Source organism: Hydractinia symbiolongicarpus, chromosome 14 (genome assembly GCF_029227915.1).
Source record: "Hydractinia symbiolongicarpus strain clone_291-10 chromosome 14, HSymV2.1, whole genome shotgun sequence".
Classification (NCBI taxonomy): domain Eukaryota; kingdom Metazoa; phylum Cnidaria; class Hydrozoa; order Anthoathecata; family Hydractiniidae; genus Hydractinia; species Hydractinia symbiolongicarpus.
In genome coordinates this window covers 4,684,626-4,707,661 of record NC_079888.1, presented here as the reverse complement: position 1 = coordinate 4,707,661, position 23,036 = coordinate 4,684,626, and the positions used below count along the sequence as shown (strand labels likewise).

The window sequence follows — 23,036 nt, the reverse complement described above, 5'->3', positions numbered from 1 at the left end:
GTTTCGATGTATTTGTGGTCAATTAAATTGGGTATCTTCTCAATCAAGGCCAGATATTTCTTTTGATGTTTGTCAGTTAAGCACAAAGTTAAACCGTGCAAATGTTGGTGATGTTATGAGAGCTAATAAATTGGTAAAGAAGTTGAAATTGGATCCTGATATTTGCCTAAAATTTTGGAAGTTGAAACCTCCATTACAATTAATCTTGTACGCTGACGCCTCATTTGGAAATCTACATGACGGAAGCTCTCAAAGTGGAATTTTTGTTTTTCTTAAAGGTGTTGAGAACACCATGACACCTATCACATGGCAGTCAAAAAAGATTAAGAGAGTTAATGGTATTGATGCATGTATCTGGGTGAAAAATGTAATAATCGAAATTGTGAAGACAGATCTAGAAGGTATCTTGTGCTACACAGATAGAAAAATCTTTGTATGAAGCTGCATATTCAACAAAAGCTTTTGAAGATAAGCGATTAAGAGTTGACATGGCTTCTCTAAGACAGAGCATCAATCAAAAGGAAGTTATATTGAAGTGAATTCCCACCAAACATCAGTTAGCAGATGTGTTAACAAAGGAAGGAGCAAATAGCACACTTCTACTGAATGTGCTACAAAATGGTCATGATGAGTACAATCAGTTTATTTTTATTTTTCAGAATTTATTGCTGAAACACCACTTAGCACTTGGCATCACACAACTAAGGACCCAAGGAAGAATAGTCTTCAGTAACTGTTTGATCAAGACTTGTATAGTAGAGGGCATTGGTGAAAAGCCAATTTCTCCCCAGGACCACTATACTAAGCGAGTAGGAGTCGCTATAAATTCCTCCCATAGCAGCATAAACTGAACAACGTGGAGAAAAGAAAATAGAGGGAGATTGTTAATCTTCCATTCTAGGCGATTACTAATAAGAATCAATTGGTGGTGGGGTTTACTTGTGTTGAACCAATCTTGCTGGTGAAATCATCGTGTTTATAATAGTGGTATATATTGTGTTGTGTGTAAATCAATTGGGTTTATTTGGTGTTGCGTTATTAGGAGAACTGTGAAGATAACATACAGGTTAGTCATACACATATTGTGAGTTTAACAGACGTCTTGTAATAATGACGAAGATTATAACTTAGAAAACTTAGAATCGGATAATTCTCTTCATAAAAAAGACTTTAGAAAGCTACAGCCACACGACTTCGAACCTCTTGTGTATCACAAGGGAGAAATTAAGAATGATGCAAAGTGACGAGGTGTCTTTTACTGACTCAAATCAATGTTCTTAGCGAAATATTCTCTTTTTAAAGAAATAAAAAAAATATATTTAATCGCATTCTTTTTGTCAAAAAACTTTATCATTTGCTTCAGTAAAAAATCTTTCTTACTTTACAAGCCAATTTAATATTTCACAGTTCAGCAATATTTTTCCTCCACACACGCTTTTTTGCGCACAAATGCAAACAAATTTTATGTAACGTTGAAATTTTCTCTGTGATGGAGGACTCCGTGATTGAAATGCGTGATTGAAAGATCGAATATTGTTCGGTTGTGATAAGTTGGTAAAACGGAGGTATTAATATTGTATAAAATCATTCTTATGATTATGGTGGGTCATAAATGCGTTGCAGAAGCTACTGACTTATAAGTGGTTGTTTTGACAAAGCTGTTTTAGAAACTGCATTATCCGCATTACATGCAGCCTTTAACAGTTACAAAGATTGAAGAAAATGGGTACATTTACCCCCTGAAAATATTTGGCATGTCCTTCCATCAAAAAAGCTTCTTTTTTGAAAAACAAAGAATAGAAACTTGAGCACTACGAAAGATAGATGTGTAACTAGAAAACTTTTTTGTCTGTGTTTGTATTGGAAATTGGTATAATGTTCTTTTATTTAATATAACAATGTACAAAACGTTATTTGGTTGTGTTCTGTGGATATAAGTAAAAATAATGAAATGAGAAGAAATGAGAAACTTTGATCGCGTTCACTAGCTAAAATGGCATTTTTACAAAGTGGCAATATTTTAATATGGAAGTTTCTGGAGATCTGTTTTAAAATCTGTGAAGTGTGCCAACCAAATATAAAAACTTTGATCGCTTGGTAGATCACCTGCCCAACATATTTTGTTTAGCCATTTTTGAGTTCTTTCTTTTTCACAGAGGGGGTTCTGTGAAAACTTACTTCTTTACACTTCTCTAATCGATTGGTACATCGAAACGCAGAGCAACTAACTATTTTTTAAAGATTTAAACGTAAATTACATACAAAAAGTGATTTAATGTAAGCTATAGGTCTTAACATGAACGTTCTCTGCGCTCGCTTAAACTTTCGCACAATGTGATGTCATTATTTATAATCAGGTCCAGTCCTAAATGAAATCGCGCTTGTCTGTTTTTTTATGAGAAAAGAAATAAATATGCGAAGGCTTGTACAACAATTTTAAATAAGAAAAACAAGTGAAGTAAGTTTTTTTTGATTTCTTATGCTTTTCTGAGTACGTATAAAACAAAAAAGGAAAAAGTGATTTTTACTGGAGTTTCCCTTTACCGTATTTTCCGGTATATAACCTGCGGTTATAAGTTGATTTTTACGACTTTCACTGTTGGTGCGGGTTATAATGTGGTGCGGGTTATGTGATAAGTTTTATATTTTCTGTCATTTATTGTGAAAATTAAAGTTTATACATTCAATGAAGAAAATAGTACCAATGGGATAAAATGCGTACATTAATATAACTGCATGCGCGATCCTATATCTACGTAATCTTACTTCAACTATGTGATTTAATTTTTTCACACGGTGAAATTGCTTTAAATTTTTATTGCTTGCCAGTGCTAATATTACGAGCTCTCTCTGAAACACAATTCTGGAGATCATTTTTCTTTTGTGTTGAATGTAATTCTTATCTATTTATATCTTTGCAATCACATTGAGCACATTGAAATGATTTGCTTCTGGTAATAGAGCAATATAGAAGGTATCATTTTTAGGTTTAATTGACACATATTTCACAACCTAGTGCCCAGGACTTAATTATTAATTCCTGTTAAAAATATTATAAAAATGTTAAAATTTGTTTTTTTATCTTCGCTAACTTCGAGCAACAGGTGGCCACTGAAAATATCAAAAATAAATATAAAATACAATTGATAAGACACATGCAACTATCTCCTCCTCATTGCTGCCATTCATTTTATCATGCACACTGTGATTGCTGGTTTATAAATAGATAACAAAATTCTATAAACATTGGAAAAGAACGTTCCATATATCGCTGTTACAGACAATCTGTGATAATTATTATGTTGTTTATTTTATGCCAAAAATACTTAAATATACATAAAAACAGAGATTTTACTTTAGATTTATAACCTGATAGCATGTTTTTTTTTTATTTGTCTGTTTGTTTAATCGCAGGAAGTAAGAGTTATCATTGGCTGAAACTAATGTTTACAAATAAAAGGAAAACAGCATTTATGCAAAGGTGTGGCTAAGTAATCGATTGAAATTTTATGCGAGTTATACTAAGGTGTGGGCTATCTGATAGCATCTAGTTTATAACTCCCTAAAAAAGCTGATCTGCGGGTTATACGATGTGCGGGTTATATACCGGGAAATACGGTAAGAATGAAAAATGGCAATAGAAAAACTTTTTTAGATCGCATTTTATAAACTTAAGAACGAAAAACAGTGATAGAAATGTTTTTAGATTGCTTTTTAAAAACTTAGAACGAAAAACGCAATTAGATAGGCTGTTTTAGATCGCATTTTAAAAGTTTAAGAACGAAAAGCGGCAAAACAAAGGAACGAGGAATGGCGATAGAAAAATGGTAATTGATCTAAGGTGTTCCCAGGCCACATGTAGATGGTAGTTTACTTCGATACAGAGTGCTGAAATTTTTGCGAACCAACTTTACTTTTCTAATTCGAACCCTGTCATCATATAGATCTGGACATGCTGATCAAGGAAATGTATCGGATCATGTATCTTTGACAAACAGTTGCAGAGATATTGGGGTTTTAAAGTTTCTTGATGACTTCACCAATCCGTCAATTCTGAAATGAATTCGGTGACCCAAATTGGTCCTAGGTGCTGCCTAGTTACCCACATGGTGAAAATTTATTGACGTCGCCACCTCCTTATCCAAGTTATTTGGCCTTAAAATTTTAAGTGCACTGTAATGGCTTCATTAATTTAATAAAGGATATTGACGTTAAAGTAGTGTATTGACGTCGCACCATAACGTCATAAAATTTAACATTCCAGACATACCTTTTCAGCGACACCACAGAAAAATAAACACACACTTCGTATTATTATATAAGATTAAAAAGGCCGCAGAAGAAGAATGGAAAAGAGAACCGTCACTTAAATTTTAATGACCTCAGCAAAGAGCTGTCAATTAACACAAAATACTTTTTGTTTACCTGTTGCCTCTATCACACAGAACTTGAAAGTCTGATCTAAATAATGAATATCATACAAACCCTCAAGGAGATATAAGGGTTTAAAAAAATTTGGTAATGTCAACAAATCTTTTAAGAAACTTGTGTAGCTATATACCTGTTGCCGTATCATAAAGATGATAAGGCAATGGGTACAATACAATGCATTTACCTTTGACAAAAAGTTTACTTGATCTGGGGAACTAGAAATTAAGTCAAAAGTTTTTTCATCAGCTAATCAGCCTAGGAATAGACTATTCAGGTTTTGTGAAGCTATATTAAAAATATCCCACTGAAAATTTAGCCTTTTTAAGACGCAACCGTAGCTAATAAACATAGGAGTCGTAGCAAGGCACATATGTTCTTAAATCAAAACAAACTAATGCTATATTTTCTGACAGTGCAAATAATAATAAAAATTTATTTGAGGATTACAAAAGTAGAATTGATAGTTTGTAGCTCGGTTTCCAATTCAAATTCCAATAGGTTTTACAACTGATTAAATGTAATAATAGGTAGCCAACATACACATACACACAATATGCAAATAAACATAGCTGGCTCACTGCTCTGAGCTAGCTAGCTAACGAAAATGAACCTGAGAAGTGGCTTGCTAGCACTTGCTAGCTGGCTTCTGTTCTGTAATGACTGTCACATTTCACTTTCGATTTTCCTTTTAAAGAAAATAAAAAATGGAATCAATAAATTCATGAAAGCAATGAAAATACAACTTTAATCGAAATTCTAAAAAAAGTAAATAACCTTTAATTCGTGCTGACCATTCGTAAAAAAAACACTAAGTCAGAAAAATTTAATAACAACAAACCAAAAACGGATGTCTGTCATTCATTCAGTTACATTCGGATTTTCCGTTTCCAATTTGTTTTTGTCTCGATGTCTGCGAGGGCATCGAAATTTTCAAGATGGAGTCGAAAGGTCGTGCTAAGCGCAACCCTCAACCACAATCCACGTTTGGTAGAAGTGCAAGCTTTATACAGAGTTTTTACAAGGATCCAGTTCGTTGGTAATATTGTGTTGCTTTTAGACATTCTTTTTAATTAAATTTGCTTCTTTTTAGCTGAATTTCTTTTTCATTTTTTAGGCAACTGGTCAAGCATACAGCAATATTCGCGACTGCCATTTATGTTGTGAGGGAATTTTCAGACATTGATTTAATGTCTCCACCACCAGGGACGCCTGGTGCACCCATGTAAATGCAGCTTTTAGAGATGTACTGACTAAAATGAAGCAATAAGTTAAAAGTAGTTGAAGTATTTTACCAGATGCAAAGATGTTTTTTTATACACAACGTTGAAATGTATATACTTATAGCTAGCCAACCAGTTGTAGAGAATATAACTTATTTTTTATGAGCATTTGATTTGTTGATTAAGCATGTTACCATAACCCTGGGTTAATCCAAGCCATGTAAGGGAAATTGGGGAGATGGCACAATGTGTGGGCAGTGTTGCAGGAAGTTGTCTGGTAGAGACCCTAATTATGTCTGCGTAGCTCAAAATGAGCATTAAATACTCTAGGACTCCCAATCTAAGCCATGGCCCCTCCTGGAAATAATAAACAGGGTGTATCCCAGCTAGTCATGTAAAATATGCAAAATATCTTTCTATCTGTCTATCTAGGATGTCGTAAATGCAGTCACTCAGTATTCATCCAGAATCACTTGTAAATTACAATCAGACCACTCCCTCATTTTCAAGGATAACTTTGGAACACAATTTTAATGCAGTTGAAGTGCATTAAAAGTTGCAATACGTGTTGTTATACGTCTGAACATTAAGGAGTTTCTACTTAAAAATCTTACTTGATTTAATTGACAGAAACTCTTTTTCATATTTTACCTTGTCAGGGTTTTCACACCTACTCAGAAGTCCTCAATTCTTCTCAATTTTGAAAAGTCTTCTCAAAACTCCTCTTAAATCCCCTAAAAATTGACTCGATAAAAAAGTGGAAGCCTGCTTGTATGGTGATTTTCTATTCTACAGTCCCTGTCCAGTAGAATAGACCAAGATTTTGTCCTTTTGTTTCCCGCTAAATGTTTTAGAATGATAATAATAAAATGTTGTGAGGCACTAAATAAACTGGTACATTGTTGATAAAAAAACGATGTTTTGATATCCAGTTTTATCAAAAATTTATACTAAATACCGGACCACAAATATATAACAAATACTCCTCACTTTCAGACTCGTTCCTTCGGCTTTTTGGTTACTAAGTTAATATAAAAATTGTCGAAGCCCATGTTATTATTGGCTAGCTAGTTAAAATTTACTTGATATTCGCTGTAACTAAATTTTAGTTGCACACTCAACTTTTCACATTCTTCTGTAAGTGTCGAACATTGTAATGTTTTGTTTAAAAAGATTTATTCTTTAGGGACTTATGAATTCTCAATAGAATGTTTGTTTTTAGACAGGACTGTTTCGAATGTTGACCTCGAGTGTTAACGAAAGTAGTGCTAGTGAATTACATTATTATAAGAACACTAAACCGAAATTCTTATTTTTTATTTTTATCTAACTTTGACGGTTAACAAGTACAAGAATAACATTGCCCGAAAATATCGCCCTCCGGTCATTGCACCGACTGGCAAGCTCGATCGACACTTGACCTCGGCCGATATTTTGCGGTACAGCCCCGGGCAATCAGTTATTATTGTATTAAAGTAAACTCTCTGATATTCTAAAAGCTACCACCATGGCATAAACCAACCTCAGTCACAGAACCTGTTTTCTCCTTTTGCATATCGCACGGCGAGATTTTATTTTAATTCTTTTTTTTTATTTCCAATCGATTTTAAAACCCTTTCATAACAACATCTCATAACTTTTGTTTTCAGCAAAATTTGCTCATTATAATACATGAGTCGTAAAATTTGTGTTCTTTTTCTCACTATGAAACGCAACAAGAAAACCCTCATGGTTTCCTTAAAACCACAATCGTACAGAGTAGATTTCGGATATCTTAAAAAAGTAGAATTTGTGAATTTAAATACAATTGACGCTCTCTAATTCGATATTTAAGGCGAATGATAGAGACCATATTAAATAATGGGAAGTCCCTCTAATTCGAAATTTTAGAGGTAAATGTCGAATCAGAGAGCGGAATGCAAATAACAAACGAGACTATTTTGTTTTCAACGTTCTGCAGTGCCAGTGCGAATATAAAGTTTTTTCTTGGGAATCCTAAGTTCTTGGAAAAAAATCTTCGATATTTGCATGCTTTTTTATAAAGTTTTCTAAATCAATTGCCGTATTTATATCTTTTAAACCACTTAATACATTATCTCTAAATTTTAGATATAAACTATAATCTTCAAGTGTAATAATTGCGGCCAACACGTCATTGAGAGATGGTTTGGCAGGTGGCATCTTGTTTGTTTTGTCACCATCGGAATCGTCATCACTTGAGCCGATAGACATTGGGTTTAATTGCTTTCTATGTAGAAATTGTGTTTTGTGGAATATCAAACATCAAGCCAACCAACAAGGCCTTGTATTTGGTATTCAAATTGACATCCTTAGGGTTTCGTTTCGTTGATATCACCGATACGGTCGCCATTTTTCAACTGTTTGTATCGCATCGAACGTACTAAAATTCGAAGCCTGAAATTTGTTTGAAATTCGAAACCGTGTAAATACCTTTTTACATTCCAGAAATCGAATAAGGGAGCAAAATTCCTTCTCGGGACCTCAAATTTGTATTGAAAACGAGAGCTTATCGAATGAGAGAATGTCGAATAATGGAGCTTCGTTTATGAGAGTTTCCTTAAGGAAATTTGACGGTGACTTTTATTTTGATCGAAAACAAGAGCTTATCAAATAAAGGAGAATGTCTACTTTAACTTCTATAAAAATTTTGTAAATATTATGGTTCTGCAGATCTGCAGAAAAAGCTTGGTTAAGTGATCGGTATCCACCAAGACGTAACATTTACCGAACAACATTTGTTAATTTTGTTAAAGTCTTTCATAAGTGGTCTAGATTGGATCATTTTGTGAATGAAGCTCAAATTCAGTTAAAAAGGTATCCTCTTTAACCTGCATTACTTCGCATCTAAACGCGCATATTGGCACTCTCATAATGACACAGCACAGACCTAACGGTCAGGAGAGCCATTAAAACTTCGTGATGAAATGTATCATGGGAATATATTTACAGAACAGAAATTACAAAAAATAATAGACGTGTACCCATCCTACCTTTATCACGAAAAACCTCAGGAAAAATTAACAAAATGAGAATTAAAAGCTAGAATTATTGAAAACAAAATAAGACGTGGTCGGGTATTTGCCGCCTTTCCACGACAACATCTTATGGCTGCCTTCATACAAATTCAAGTTTTTTTTAAAAAAAAGTGGCCGGTAAAACCTCGCTAAAAACAAAAGAAGACTTAAAGCAAAAAAAAATAAAAAAAATAAAATAAAAATAAAAAAAATAAGGACAAGTCAGGACAAAAAATCAGGACAAGTATATTATTAGACTCGACTTTAGTTTAGCAAGAAAACACAAGTTTCTATGGCCGCCAATTCATAGATAAAATGTTATCACACCAAAAAATAAAGCGCGCCCGTCTAAGATACTTTTTGAAAGAATTTAATGCCCTGGTCATTTGTGCCTGAAAGCGTAGCCAATCACTTTTGTGAAAGTGATTGTCGAAAAAAATTACAAAAAAATCGGAAAAAGGTTATTCAATGAATAATAAAATTAGAAAAAAGTCAGAAAAAAATTCAAAAAAAATAAGAAAAAATCCAGAAAAAAAAATTAAAAAAAGTTCAGAATAAAATGGATTAAGGTAGGATAGGGTAAGGGAATTAAATTTTTTGTATTTCTACAGCATGCAAGTGAAGCATTTCTTCAACTTCCTCAATTGCAGCCACAACTTTCAGTTTCTTTTTGGAAACCTTTCTTGGAAAAATTTTGCAAATAAAATTGCAACGCAAAAACTTTATAATTCCAGCACACTTGTTGCGAAGCATGGTGACAAGGCTCTTTGTTTGTTGTGTATATTGGTTGTATTTTTCATCCATCTCAGCAACTTTTCTTTTTAGTTCATCGATTGCATCCTTTTGATATGCGTTGATTACCTCTAACTCTTTGATCTTGCATTCCATATTGAAGGAGCAGCGATTCAAGTCATCGTTTTCCTTCATTATAGCATCGCGTTCACCTTCTTTCTTCTTCAGTACGCCTTCAACTTCCATTCTTTTTGCCTTTTGCTTTTCGCATTCTTCAATAGCTTCGGTAGCCATTTTTACCACGGGTTTCATTGCTTCGTTAACAATCTCCGGTATGGCATTAATTTTAGCGCTTAATTGATCAAATTCTTTGTCACATTCCTTTATGTTACCATTAATTATTTCTTTCAGAAGTTTTATCTTCGCTAGATGTGTTTTACTGGCCTCTTCGGTCTCCTGTCGAAGTTTCTTTTCATTTACAAAAGCTTGAGATATGGATGTCAACTTATCTTCGTAAACATCCTTTATTTCCTGAAAAGTAAGAGTGAATGTATCTTAACGAAATGTAGTAACACATCTTTTGTGGATCATTCTGCCTCTCTATTAGTTTATATTATATGTATTGCACAAATTAACGAAAAAGGTGAGGGAACTGGTTAGCATATTTTCGAACTTCTTTACCTTTTTCACAGAATCCATACCAACAATATCATTAACATTTTGGATTTCCATTCTTGCGAGTTCCTTTCGTCAATAAGTATTTGCGCAAGGTATGATACGTTATTTGACGTCAGATTTGTTTGTATTATCTTGACGTAAATCTTGAAGACAAAAATATCTTGACGTAATAGTTCAAAATGGTTACTAAAGGTGTAGGAAGAAGTTGCCCAACTGAATGTGTTTAAGGTACGCTTCCACAAAAAGTCAAAAACGAAATACATCTTGGCATGCGAGAAAACGTGCGCTGTAATATTTACTACAAGCAGAAGTAACACTGACCTTTGATCAAACTTCTTTGTTGCTTATGAAAGAAACATAAAGCCATTGACATCCATTGAATTATAAGTTTCTTGTTTACGCTTTTTTTAATGCAATAATTTGAGTCATGAATTTTGTCTTAACACGAAAAACCATTTAACACCTACTGGGCGCTGATATACACAACTGATTTGAAGAGCGCTACAACTGCAGTATATTGTAGAACAAAAACTCCAGGAATTGCCAATTGAATTCCCTCTTTTCTAAATAGCTTTCACAACATGAAAATTGAAAGTTTTCCGTTTCCATAATATATATGTATAATATATAATTATATCTAAAAAGTAAAATTCGTTCGAGTAAAAATTACAACTTTAAAATATGCTTTATGATAAACAAATCGGAAAACTCAATTTTTTGCTTTTTAATCACGTGATATAACAGTAGGAATGTTGCAAGGTCTTTTCCGAATTACGAAGCACAAACTTCCGGACTAGAAAATAATTTATTACAAATCTTCCCCATTGAATAACTATAAAACAGCACCCTCGTTCCCAGGGACTTTTGGACGCTGTTTTTACATAGTTTTAGACGTCTTCTCTCATATCAAAAAGGCAAAATCCCTGAAAACGAGGGTGTTTTGATACAGCTGAAAGAATTATAAAACACGAATGAAGGACAGAACCCTTGATATTTCTACAAGGGTTACACATCTCTCGGCAGGAAAGTCTTTTAGGAAGAGATCATTGAAATTCCCACAAAAATTGCTTACTTTTTCTTACTGCAGCAAATTTTGCCAATAGGTTTTACTTGATAGACTAAATTCTTTATCGTGATCATAATTTTTACGCTTCTGATATTCCATTGAAAATTACTATACTTTTTCTTTATATTTTCTTAAGAACATTTATATTCCAGCTAACACTAAATGTAGACTTCAATTACAATTTCTCGGTCTCAAATGTTCTTACTCGTGTTTTCAAAAAATTGAAAAAATAGTCAAGTTTACCATGGAGGTATAAAGGTATTTTTATCCCCATGAGTTTACCGATGCTCATAAATGTTGTTGAGATCGGAAGAATAGATGTTAAAGTCATTGCATTGTAAAAGTAAGTATTTGTAGAAAAAGTAGAGATCTTGTTTGTTTGTAATTTTAGACTTATAAAGCAGATTTTTTCAAAATACAAAAACGTATATACGAAAATCAACACTCCAATGTTTTACTTTTATCAAATTCGAAATAAAATATTGTTTCCACCATTTCACTGCAAAACAATGGACCGAATTTAAAACGTAAAATATTATCTAAAATATTTTCTAAAATACTTTATTGGTTATTTTACACCTGTCCTGCATGGCGTTATTTTGTTAACGGAGCGTAAGACCGATGTCAAGTCTGAGTTTGACAGTAAATATATAAGAATGACAGCCAAAAAAAGCAGGTGTAAACAAGAACCTATAAGGCAAATAAATTTGAACAAATAAATATCAGGTTAAAATATAAACAAATTTCTGTGTAAAGTTAAAAACAGTTTTGTGGAGTTTTGTTAAGAAGAAACACTGAACTGTGGGAAAATAAAATTGCATGCTGGGTAAACTAAACAATTTGATAAATAAATAAACGGGTCACCAAAAATCTCGACTACAACTCTAGATTAATTGTTGATGATAACTTTCTCCGTTTAATTCTTGTTCTGGCGTTACACCCTCGTTACAGGTTTCGCAGGTGTGGAGTTTTTTCCTGTAGACGATTTACCGGATGATTTAATATTTTTTTTCGTAAACTGCCGTAACCTTTCGCGCGCAATTTCAAACTCCTCCAATCTTTGCGTCAGTGCTATCTTTTGATGTATAGCTTGTTTCAAAAGAGCGTTTAATGTCTTCTTCTCTTCATCTGCAGCAGTGATCGTGCGCTGCTTAACGTCCAGTTGCTGCAGGTATTCCTCGCAACGACTTGCAAACATACTTCGTAACGACGCAAATGTTTGGCATTCAGAGCGTAAAGATTTTATCTGACGTTTCAACTGGCTATTTGCTTCGATTTGTACTGCTTTATCGTTCTCGTATCGACTTTTTAAATTAGCCAGCGCTACTTCATACGTGGCTTTATTTGCTTTTAATACGGTCCTCAAAGTACTGATTTGTTCTCGCTTTGTGATAAGCAAACTTTGCGACTTCAGTAATTGTTCTTTTAAGTACGAATTTTCATCTGTTCTATCACTCTCCTTCATTGGAATTCCTCCGGACTTGCTTTTAACCTTCTCCAGAGAAATTTGTATACTCTGTACTTGATCTTTGACTTGAGTCATCAATTTGAAACACAACGTCGGAGTACCTCGGTCGGGGGAGTTCTCTTGTGATTCTTTTTTAATGGCGCTTGGTGGCGAAATAGTTTTTGAGTCTTCCCCGTTGATGACACAAACGTGCTGTTGCAATTTAAATAAAGCACTGCTCACCGATTTCAATTCATCTTGTGTGCAATTCAAGCTGCCCTGTGCCTCACCAGCAACCTCCTTTAACATCTTCAAATCTTCTTTCAATGTTTTTATCGTGTTCTCGGAGTCTCGAAGTTTTGATTTCACTTGAAGCAAATCCTCGGACAAGTGTTTGCTTTCACCCTTAGAGTTCTCCATAACCGAATTCTTCTCGTTCTCCACATCGAGCAGTAGTTCCTTCATTTCGTCAAGCTCATCTGTTAAACGTTTTATTTCCATTTCATACACCGTTTCCCGGTTTTTACACTGCTTGACCGTTTCTTTTAAATCGGATAATTCTTTCAGCTGGTTATTAAGCGTGTATTCGTCGCCTTCTTCCTCAGAATAGTCACTCGAAGTGCGTCGACAAAGTTGTGACGCCTCCGCTACAACGTGTTCGGCAGAATAACTTTTCTTTTGGAGTTGTTCCATTAAATCATCTTTCTCGTCTTTTACAACGCGAAGTTGTTCTTCTAAATCACGCAGTTCGCTAAATTGCAATTCCTTCATCAAGTCGTCGACCAAACCTATAAATAAATATCATATACAAATCGTTTTTTTTACTTCTTCAAAAAAAATATTGTAAAGGAAAGAATCAATGTGGCGCCGCAACTTAGTGGTTATAACTCTCTTACTTTGTGCGGGAGACCCGGTATCGGTTCCCCTTAGCGGCGATTCAATATGGGCGAGCGAATGTTACCATAGCCCCGGGAAATTGGGGAGATGGCGCACTGTGTGGGTCGTTGGGTGTTGTAGGGAGTTGTCTGGCAGAGCGCGGAACCTAATTGGGTCTGCGTAGCTCGAAATAAGCATTAAATACTCTAGGACTCCCCATCCAAGCCATGGCCCCTCCTAGAAATAATAGACAGTGTATATCCCTCAATATATTTATGAGGCTAGCCATGTAAATAATCCACATCTATCTATCTCCCTATCTATCTCTATGATATAAGCAGAAATTAAAATTCCGTGCAACTAAATTTCACGATTCGGAAACAAGACTAAAGTTGCGATAGGGAATTCTTTTATTATGTAAAATTTAAGTTCTTTTATTTGCATAGAAAAAAGGTGAAGCCAGAAAAATTAATAATCCGTAAGAACACACAATTTAGCCATCACGTGTCACTGTTTCAAGCCAATCATATTTATTGTTATAAGGAGTAGCACGTAGGTGAGGATAATAATAGCAGCGACCAACTAAGTGTTCAATCTTAAAGGGGAATTTTAACTTTTGTATTGTGCTGTGTCGGCAAAATATTACAAGAATATCATGCTGAGACATAGAACAATAGAATAATGTCATTAGGAAAGCTCCAGATGTCGAAAATATTCAAGAAAATAAGTAACGGGAGGTTTTACCGTCCTGGGAGATCCCATCATCCTCATGACTGGCTATTTTTTTCCCTCCAACAGTAACTATGTTACAATACCAGCTACAGATACGTATAGCATTGTTCTAGCTTGCTTGACTGCCACAAGCCGTTTCGGAGCTAGTAGATAGTTCCAAATGGACAACCCTACATTTAAAGAGTTAAGGAATAAAGCCTCGGACCTGCAACCTTATAATTAAGTTGACAGCGCTACCACTACACCATCTTTTTCAAATTACTTGGTGCATGTTCGTCTAGATCACTGTCTAACATACGTTCTAGTAGTCTCAAATTTACGTCAGTTGTTTTTCTTATCAGAGCTGGACCTTCATCGGGGATTGACATTATATGGAAACCTTTCTACTCTAAAATTTAACATCTTTATTTTTTTGGTTTTCATCCAAAAGATAAATATAGATTTACTCTACTAATTACAATTTTTAAATTTAAATTCTGCCTAGGGACTTGAAAATAAGAAAGGTCGTCTGAAAGTCATAAAAAATACGATTTATCCTTCTAATTATACATTTGAAAGTAAAAAATCACCATTTTCGATGATAGAGTTTATGATTTCTACGCACCCTGTTGACAAATTTTTTCTGAAGTTTTTGGAACTTCACCTAAATTTTGTTAAATTATTGATAATTTCAGTAATAACAAGAAGCCCTGGGGGCTCTAAGAATTTCCGCTTGCTACCAAAATATTTAATGACAACCTGCTAATTTGTTGTGTTATCATGCCAAACATTCGAAGAGGTTTGGTGCATGAAGCTCTGAAGATAAAGCACACAAGTGACATTATATCTTACAACAAACGCAAACAAAACGAAACCTGTCATAATAAACTCACATTTTAAAAGAAATTGCTAACAAAAAATACAGCCTATCATTTATGGTTGAAAGTCTTGCGATTGAAACGTTTATGGTCTTAACCGGCATTCAGTTGACAAAAAATCAAAATTTTGATGTGACCATCATTTTCAGCATACTTTTTTTATTAACTGTGCCAATTTTTGTCGAAAATAAAGTAGTTTTAATTTTTAGACAAATTTTGGCCTGAAATGACATTTAGGTGACAAAAAATCACATTTTTCTATCATCGTCATTTTCAGCATACTTTTTGTGTTAACTTTGCCAATTTTTGTTAAAAATGAAGTAGTTTTAATTTTTGGACCAATTTTGGCCTAAAATGACATTTTAGATGGCAAAAAATCAAAATTTTGATCTCACCACCATGTTCAGCATACTTTATTTGTTTACTGTGCCAAATTTTGTTGAAAATAAAGTAGTTTTAATTTTTGGACCAATTTTGGCCTAAAATGACATTTAAGGTGGCAAAAAATCAAAATTTTGATGTCACCATCATGTTCAGCATACGTTAACTATGTGAAATTTTGTTAAAAATAAAGTAGTTTTAATTATTGGACCAATTTTGGCCTAAAATGACATTTAGGTGACAAAAATAAAAATTATGATGTCACCATTATGTTCAGCATACTTTTTTTGTTAACTGTGCCAAATTTTGTCAAAAACAAATACCAATTTTTGCCTGAAACGTCATTTAGATGACTTCCCAGTACTTAGGGAGCTTGGGTACGAAGTTTAAATCTGTGACGTTGCAATTGACCATTTGGGACAGGGTTAGTTAGTTAATCAGTTATCTATCCTCCTCTCAGAGGAACGTGAAATCCCAGGGTCGATTTTTTCTCAAAAAATGCTCTGAAAGAAAAAAACGACGGTTTTAAAGAATTTCCTACGCCTTCGTGCGCGGAAATTCAAAAATTTATGCACCTTATATTTACCCCAACAATTAATTGCATGTTTTCCTAAATTTCCCTGAAATTTCACACGATGCAGTTCAATACTAAATATAATTTCATAGTTTGAGTACCTTAAGGAAATGGGAATAAATATTCGCGAATTTCGCTAGTCATCTCAGCGAATTATTATTGCAAAACTTGCTGTTTGCACTCGTAAATATTATTTCTTGCACAAAAGGTATTTATTCTTTTCTTATAAAAGGATGAAAACTATTTTTTGTCACGTGATTTTACTAGCACTATATACATTAGATATATGAATTCAACTCAGTCTTATTTTATGCTATCAAATCCTTTTTTCGAAAAATTTGCGAAATCAAAATTCTCTCTCAATATTAAGTTAAATTATTTCTGTCCTGATAGATAAATACACTTTATTAATGTCACTTTCCAGGATATGTAACTAATGAAAATACCGTGGTGTAAAATGTTATAAAAAATGAAGTAAAAAATAGCTTACCGGGCGAAGGGGCTGGCTGCTGTGTCTTATACTCCTCTGTAATCTGTTTTACAATAGGGTGTTCCGATTCATTTGCGTATTTAATCTCACCGCACTCGATTTCCCAGCTTTTTAAGATGGACTTCTGTTTAAGGTCGTGTATTTGTTTTTGATGTTGTGTGTTTCGTTCACGCTGCTCCTTTACTGTTTCTAAGGCTTCGTGTAACTGCTTCTCAAATTGATCTCTTGCATCTGTCGTCATTTGCAGTTGTAGTTGCAAGCTATCCACCTGAAAAACGTAATATTTGTTCTCTTTTACTTAAATCTGTTTAGTAAAGAAAATCTGTTATTTTCCAGTATTTTCAGTTCCTGCCAAAAATTGAAAAGATTTTTGCACCACATGTGCAGTACTAAGTGCAAAAAACGTTTCTTTGTGCTAACTTTGATGCAGTCCAACAACAAACTGAGATAATTATTAGATTGCAACACAACTTCCTTAAGTGAAAAATTACAAAAGAAGAAAGCCAGACAGGCACACAAACGCACATAAATTAATTACCTCATCCAGCAGACTTTTGTTTTCAACTTTCAGCCCTTCAAATTCTACTAGAGTTTGCTTTAATTTCGAAACAGCTTTTTGCAACGCCGTGTTTTCTTCTTCAAGTACATTATATTCTTCATTAAATCTAGACTCCCTAAGTTTTAAATCTTTTGTTTCGTAGATAAGCTGTTCTTTTTGTTCACTGACTTTCTCAAACTCTTTCTGAAGTTGCATTAGTTGCTGCTTGTTGATATCATTTTCACGGCGTGCGTTGCGCTCCTGTTTCTTCACGCTTTTTAATTCAATTTGCAGGTTGCCAATCTTTGTGGCGAAGGCAGATTCTCGTGTGGAGCTTTCATGCACCAAATTACCTTGCTTGTGTTCAACTTTTTGTGCAAGTGACTCATTCTTTGACTTTAAAAGCTCCAATTGCTAAAGGTAATATACACAATCATTTAAAAACATTTAACTTAAAGTTAAACATTACATACATCATTATACGGTTGTATGCAGAAATGCTTTCATTTTATTTGATGTGATCAATATCAGGTACAAAATTCAATCATGTTTAAGTACTAATTTCTTTTTTTTAAACTTGAATAAATATTTTTCATTTTATGCAATATTAAGGTGCATGACAAAGTACTTTCCATTCTTACATGGTCTGAATATGTAATAACATTGCGTAATAACCAGATCACTCAGGAGGTCAAAGTACATGAAATATACCCACTTTATTGAACAATAGACAACCTGATATATATTCATTATCTTTCATTATATATTTTTCAGTATTTCTTTTTGTTGGTAAAAAAGCTATGGTCTGGATAAAACATGATAGTAAAACCTAAAGTTTGTTTTAAACAGAGAGAGAGAACACAATAAACACAATAATTTAAAGTCATTGCTGTTGCTTCGGCAGCCTTTATAAGCAATAATTTGCTGCTTCTGTGAAGAATTTAGAATAAAATAATTACATAAAAAAAGTTCAAAGTTATGGGTATTCATATCTGCAAGGTAATTTTTTATGTCATTTGGGGTTTAATGTAATAGCTAAGATGCTTTAAGATGATGGTTTCGCCCTTATTGCTCACAAACATTTCCCCAACAAAAGCTCAACTTTTGTGTAAGTCACTAAAGTCAAAAATAAACAGCTCAATTTGTAGTCCCTTTGGAGTAACTAAGGTAGCTAGCAGACCTTTTAGCATAATATATAATCACCTCACATGACAAAACTTTGTGCAATCACTTTGTGATTTGTGATTATATATGCCCACAATCCCTTGTTGTAACGTATGGATATTTTCTGGTTATCAAATGGCCTGTCCCTAAGGAAAACGACTTGGGCTGACGTTGTCCATCAAGACTGAAAGGGCCAGACTGATGGCCACCTGTCTGTTTGTCTAAAGTAGTGTGTGCAAGTAATGATGGATTAAGTACAGTCAGGGTAAACACCTAAAAAGACTATGGTAGCTTAGTTAGGTCATAATCGGTAGCTCAATTAGGCTATTTGCGGGTTTACTAGATAATTATGAACTTTGCTAATGCTGAAATCATTTACACATACTAAAACATGGGAACCATCAGTGTTTCGTGGAACCAGCATATTTATCTTCTGCAGCCCTCAAGGTTTTGTTGTTATTACAACAAATCACAATCCCCAAATTTTCTACATTATTTTTAAGAAGTGCCCAGGACTTAATTATTAATGGCTGATGAAAATAATGAAAAACGTTAAAATTAAATTTGGATGATTTTCTTCTTTTCCCTCTCTCTTTTTATCTTAGCTACTTTCAAGCAAACGGTGGGCACTTATAATATAAATAAAAAATACAATTAAGAAGGCATGCAACTTATCCTCCCGATTACTGTCACACATTTTTTATACCAATGTGATTGGTAAGATAAAGATGGATAAAGAAATTATAAAAACATGAGAAAAAACAGAGATTACTTAAAGTTTAAAATTAAAGAAGCCTCAATTAAAAGCTCTTAAAATAAATGTAGATCAAATTATTATTTGAGACATGTCTTGCTTTCTTTCTGACTGTCTGTTTATTATTTTAACTTTACTTTGTTAGAATAACTATAATGGACTCTTTGAATTAAAAAAATCAGTAATTTTATATAAATTGCATCTTTTAACTGCACGTTTTTTTACATACATAAAAAAAATATAGTGCAAGTCTAAATAGACTAACCATAATAACCATAACTTACGCGAGCTTTAGTGTGAGGCACACTGACCTGTATGGCAAATGATGCATCACTTAAATCAGATTGATTTCAGTGTGACATTTGTTTACTTTTCAGCAGTATACAAGTTCCTTGGCTCTGGCATTTGCGTGGCAGAAAAAAAGATGCTAAGATTTAGTGAAGAGAGGTCGATTTCTTCTCATGGAAAGATCGTTTAAGGTTTTAAACTATTATCAAGTATTGATGCCTTCTGATATATTTGAATTTATTCAAATTCCTAAAAATGCCTTTGTGTGACAAAACGGACTAAAAATAACTTTGTTTCACCTAGCATTTTTTCCCTGCCACACAAAAGAGCTTAGCAATCTGGGATAAGGTACAGATATAGAAACAGTTTCCATTTAACAAAACTCTGAAAAAAGAAAAACAATTTCCGAATTCGTAAACCAGATTGCATGCTTTTTTTTGTAAAACAGAAATTGTTTCTAATTTTGGAAACTAGTTTTCTGCTTGGCTAGGGGATGGGGGTAAATATTCTTAATACGGGGGTAAATTTGATTAGAATTCCAGTAGTAAGAAGAGAAGCCCTGAGAAGCCCATATTTTGGTCAAAAGATTATAATAAAGAACCCAAATCAGCTTGTGGAAAACTGAAATTGGTCTCCGTATTCCGAAACTATTTCTTATTTTTTCACAAAAAAGTTTCTAAATAAGGAAACTATTTTTGAACAGGGAAACTGTTTCTATCTGTGGCGCCGTAGATTAGTGGTTATAGCTCTCGTACTCTGTGCGGGAGACCGGGGTTCGATTCCTCTTGACGGCGATTCAACATGGGCGAGTGAATGTTACCATAGCCCTGGGTTAACCCAAGCCATGTGAGGGAAATTGGGAAGATGGCACACCGTGTGGGCCGTTGGATGTTGCCGGGAGTTGTCTAGTAGAGCGCGGGCTCTAATTGGGTCTGCGTAGCTCAAAATGAGCATTAAATACTCTAGGACTCTCCATCTACGCCATGGACCCTCCTGGAAATAATATACAGGGTATATCCCTCGATATTTGTGAGGCTAGCCATGTAAAATATGCACATCTATTATCTGTAGCTAGCTACCTGCTTACTGCTGAAAATGTAAACAGAGAAATTTATCTATTAATTAGTTCTTTAGCCTTACATGGTTTTCTATTCCTGAATATGAAAAAATCTTAGCTAGAATTAATCTTACCTCTTTTACTTGAGTCAATTCATGTTTGCTATTCTCATAACACGTTTCTAACTCATCGTATTTATCCTGAAGCTCCTGTTTTTCTTCTAACACAGCCAGACCATACTCAGCTGCTTGTATTTTCTCTTGACAGGCTTGTTGTATATCAAATGTTAACCGATCTACTTCCTTTTTCAAATCATTAACAGAAGCCATTTCAGGATTACATTAGGAATTTCCAGGACGGTTCTTTTTCTGTCCTCGCAACTTTCACGCCATCTTGCCGAATTTCATTTTCAAAACAAAACATAAAAGCACTAGCCTGTGTACCGCGATTACATCCTTGTCGAGACACGGTAAAAATATACTTCGTTCTTGAATGGATAATTTTATTCAGTCTAAACAAACTTTTTGACCCGAAAAACACAACATTGTTTTGTGTGACCTTTTAATCTTCGCGATGTTTGCGCGTTTGTGATCACGTCGGGCTGTGCTCATAGGAAGAACAGAAATTGCTGCTATAACACAAAACAGCCGATCATAAATTATCCTCCCGCGTCTTTCCTCGCGACATAATGTTTTGGTTTTGCCTTTGAAATACTTTTTTTTCTTCTTCAATGCTCTTAGCAAAATGCCTGAATGTAGGTTAAAATTTTCCTAAAATTTTATTTAATTTTTATTCCTCTATTTTCTTTGTTTTCTTCATATATCTGCGATATTTTATCTATAGCTGTAAATAACATTATAGTTATGTATTTTATTTTAAGGCCGGGGCAAACGATTCCAATATTCCATCCAACATCAAAAATGTTGGATGAATGTTGGTTGCCCTTAAAAGCGTTTAATCGTAACATCCATCCAACAATGCCATTCATCCATTCATTCATTAGCAAATGCTCTACTCATTCATTTCAAACTAAACATGGCGCCGGCAGAAGACGTGCTCCTCCCGATTATTTTATCAGAATTCGCTGATTCTGATGACGAAAAGCCTCGAAGGGGTAAAACAAGTGAGTGGGTCAAAAGGAAAGGCCAGTTTGGAATATATGGGACTTTGATCAAGGAGTTGATATTGGAGGATCGGATGTCGTTCAAGCAGATGTTTAGAATGAGCGTGGAAGATTTTGAGATTGTTTTGAGTCACATTGACGATCTCATTTCCCCCCAAGAAAGAGCACGTGGAGGAAATCGTCCTATACTATCAAATGAACGACTTGCATTAACGCTACGATTTCTTGCAACAGGCGAATCTTTTCACTTGTTGTCTTTCCAATTTCGAATATTACTAGGGACTGTGTCTTACATTATCAAAGGCTGTTGTGATGCAATTGTTGAAAGGATGTTGCACATCTGTGTATCTTTGCCATCCACTGATGAATGGGGACACATTGCAGAGAGGTTCGAACATCGCTGGAATTATCCGCACGCGTTAGGAGCAATTGATGGAAAACATGTTACAATTAAAAAACCAGATAATGGTGGATCATTTTATTTCAATTACAAGAAAACCCATTCAATTATCTTAATGGCAATAGCAGGTCCGGATTACCAGTGTTTATGGGCGGATGTAGATTCAAACGGCAGAACAAATGACAGGGGAGTTTGGAACAAATCGCAGCTACAGCCATCTATTGAGGATGGAGTTGCTGAATTTCCAAAAAAAAATTTTTCGAATAACAAACGTTCGATTTTCTTTCGTCATCATCATTCGTTGGACGAAGTGTTTAAACGATTCCAGAAAAATCGAGCAAGAAAAAGAGGCAAAAGTTGGATGAAATGTTTGATGGCGAACAAACTTTCATCCAACTATTTTTTTCTTCTTTTGACGTCATTTTTTCTTCTTTTATAAATTTTACTTTCGTTCAAACGATTCCAACATTTATCCAACATGGGTGTTGGATGTGTGTTTGTCCCGGCCTTTAGACATCTTTTATATTTGACTGGAAAAAAAGAAACTCTGTGTTGTGTTTTGAGTTTGTAAGAATTAATGTAAATATCAACGACTCCAAAAATTGTATCTTAACACGCTAAGGCTGGGGGTTTTCTTAAATATTGAAGTTTTTGAAGCTCATTTAAAAAAAGTTTTATAATAAAAAAAAACGTGTAATGGACATGCGCATCATTTATGTCGGCGAAAAATCTATATACAAGCAAGGGAAGCCTTTTAAGACAGAAACATATGCTTAGATTGATGAAGCATTGCTTAAAAGAGAAGAATATAGTTATAAAATTAATTCAGTGCCTTTTGGATCTTGTGCCCTATATGGTCCTGCTTTTTTATAAAAAAACAATGGCAATACATTTACCGCAGGTGGTTCTTATATCCAAAATCATACGTGGCGTTTGCAACAGAATATAGTTTCATCTGTTAAATTTATTGCTTCTATCTCCGTTACGGAGGTTATCGCAGTAAAACTCACTCTAAAATGAATTTTACTTCGGAACCTATCAATGTGTAATTATAATGTTCTCTGCGTAAAGCCACGGAATTGGAGTGAAGAGAAAATTTCAATTAAACACCGCCTACCACCATAAAAGGGGTTAATATGCAATGGCATAAATCCTCGAGGGCGGGTAATAACAAAATGTTAACAAAGACAATA

General features: G+C 34.2%; 1 protein-coding gene across 1 annotated transcript; it reads right to left on the bottom strand.

Annotated features, from left to right (window-relative positions):
* Positions 1 to 10,636: 10,636 nt before the first annotated feature.
* On the bottom strand, positions 10,637 to 20,758 carry LOC130625509 (protein bicaudal D homolog 2-like). Its single transcript, XM_057440613.1, has 4 exons — positions 20,455 to 20,758; positions 17,058 to 17,471; positions 16,520 to 16,787; positions 10,637 to 13,397 (listed from the first exon to the last, which is right to left on the bottom strand). The coding sequence occupies exons 1-4, from the start codon at positions 20,647 to 20,649 to the stop codon at positions 12,097 to 12,099; spliced, it is 2,178 nt and encodes a 725-aa protein (XP_057296596.1). The 5' UTR covers positions 20,650 to 20,758; the 3' UTR covers positions 10,637 to 12,096.
* Between the last annotated feature and the right edge of the window lie 2,278 nt (positions 20,759 to 23,036).

Excerpts from the sequence above, each read along its gene's own strand:
- LOC130625509 (XM_057440613.1), bottom strand. The coding sequence starts at position 20,649 with ATGGCTTCTGTTAATGATTTGAAAAAGGAAGTAGATCGGTTAACATTT. Across the intron at positions 17,472-20,454 it reads AATTGACTCAAGTAAAAGAG|CAATTGGAGCTTTTAAAGTC; the intron begins GTAAGATTAATT and ends TATTACCTTTAG. Across the intron at positions 16,788-17,057 it reads ACAAAAGTCTGCTGGATGAG|GTGGATAGCTTGCAACTACA; the intron begins GTAATTAATTTA and ends TACGTTTTTCAG.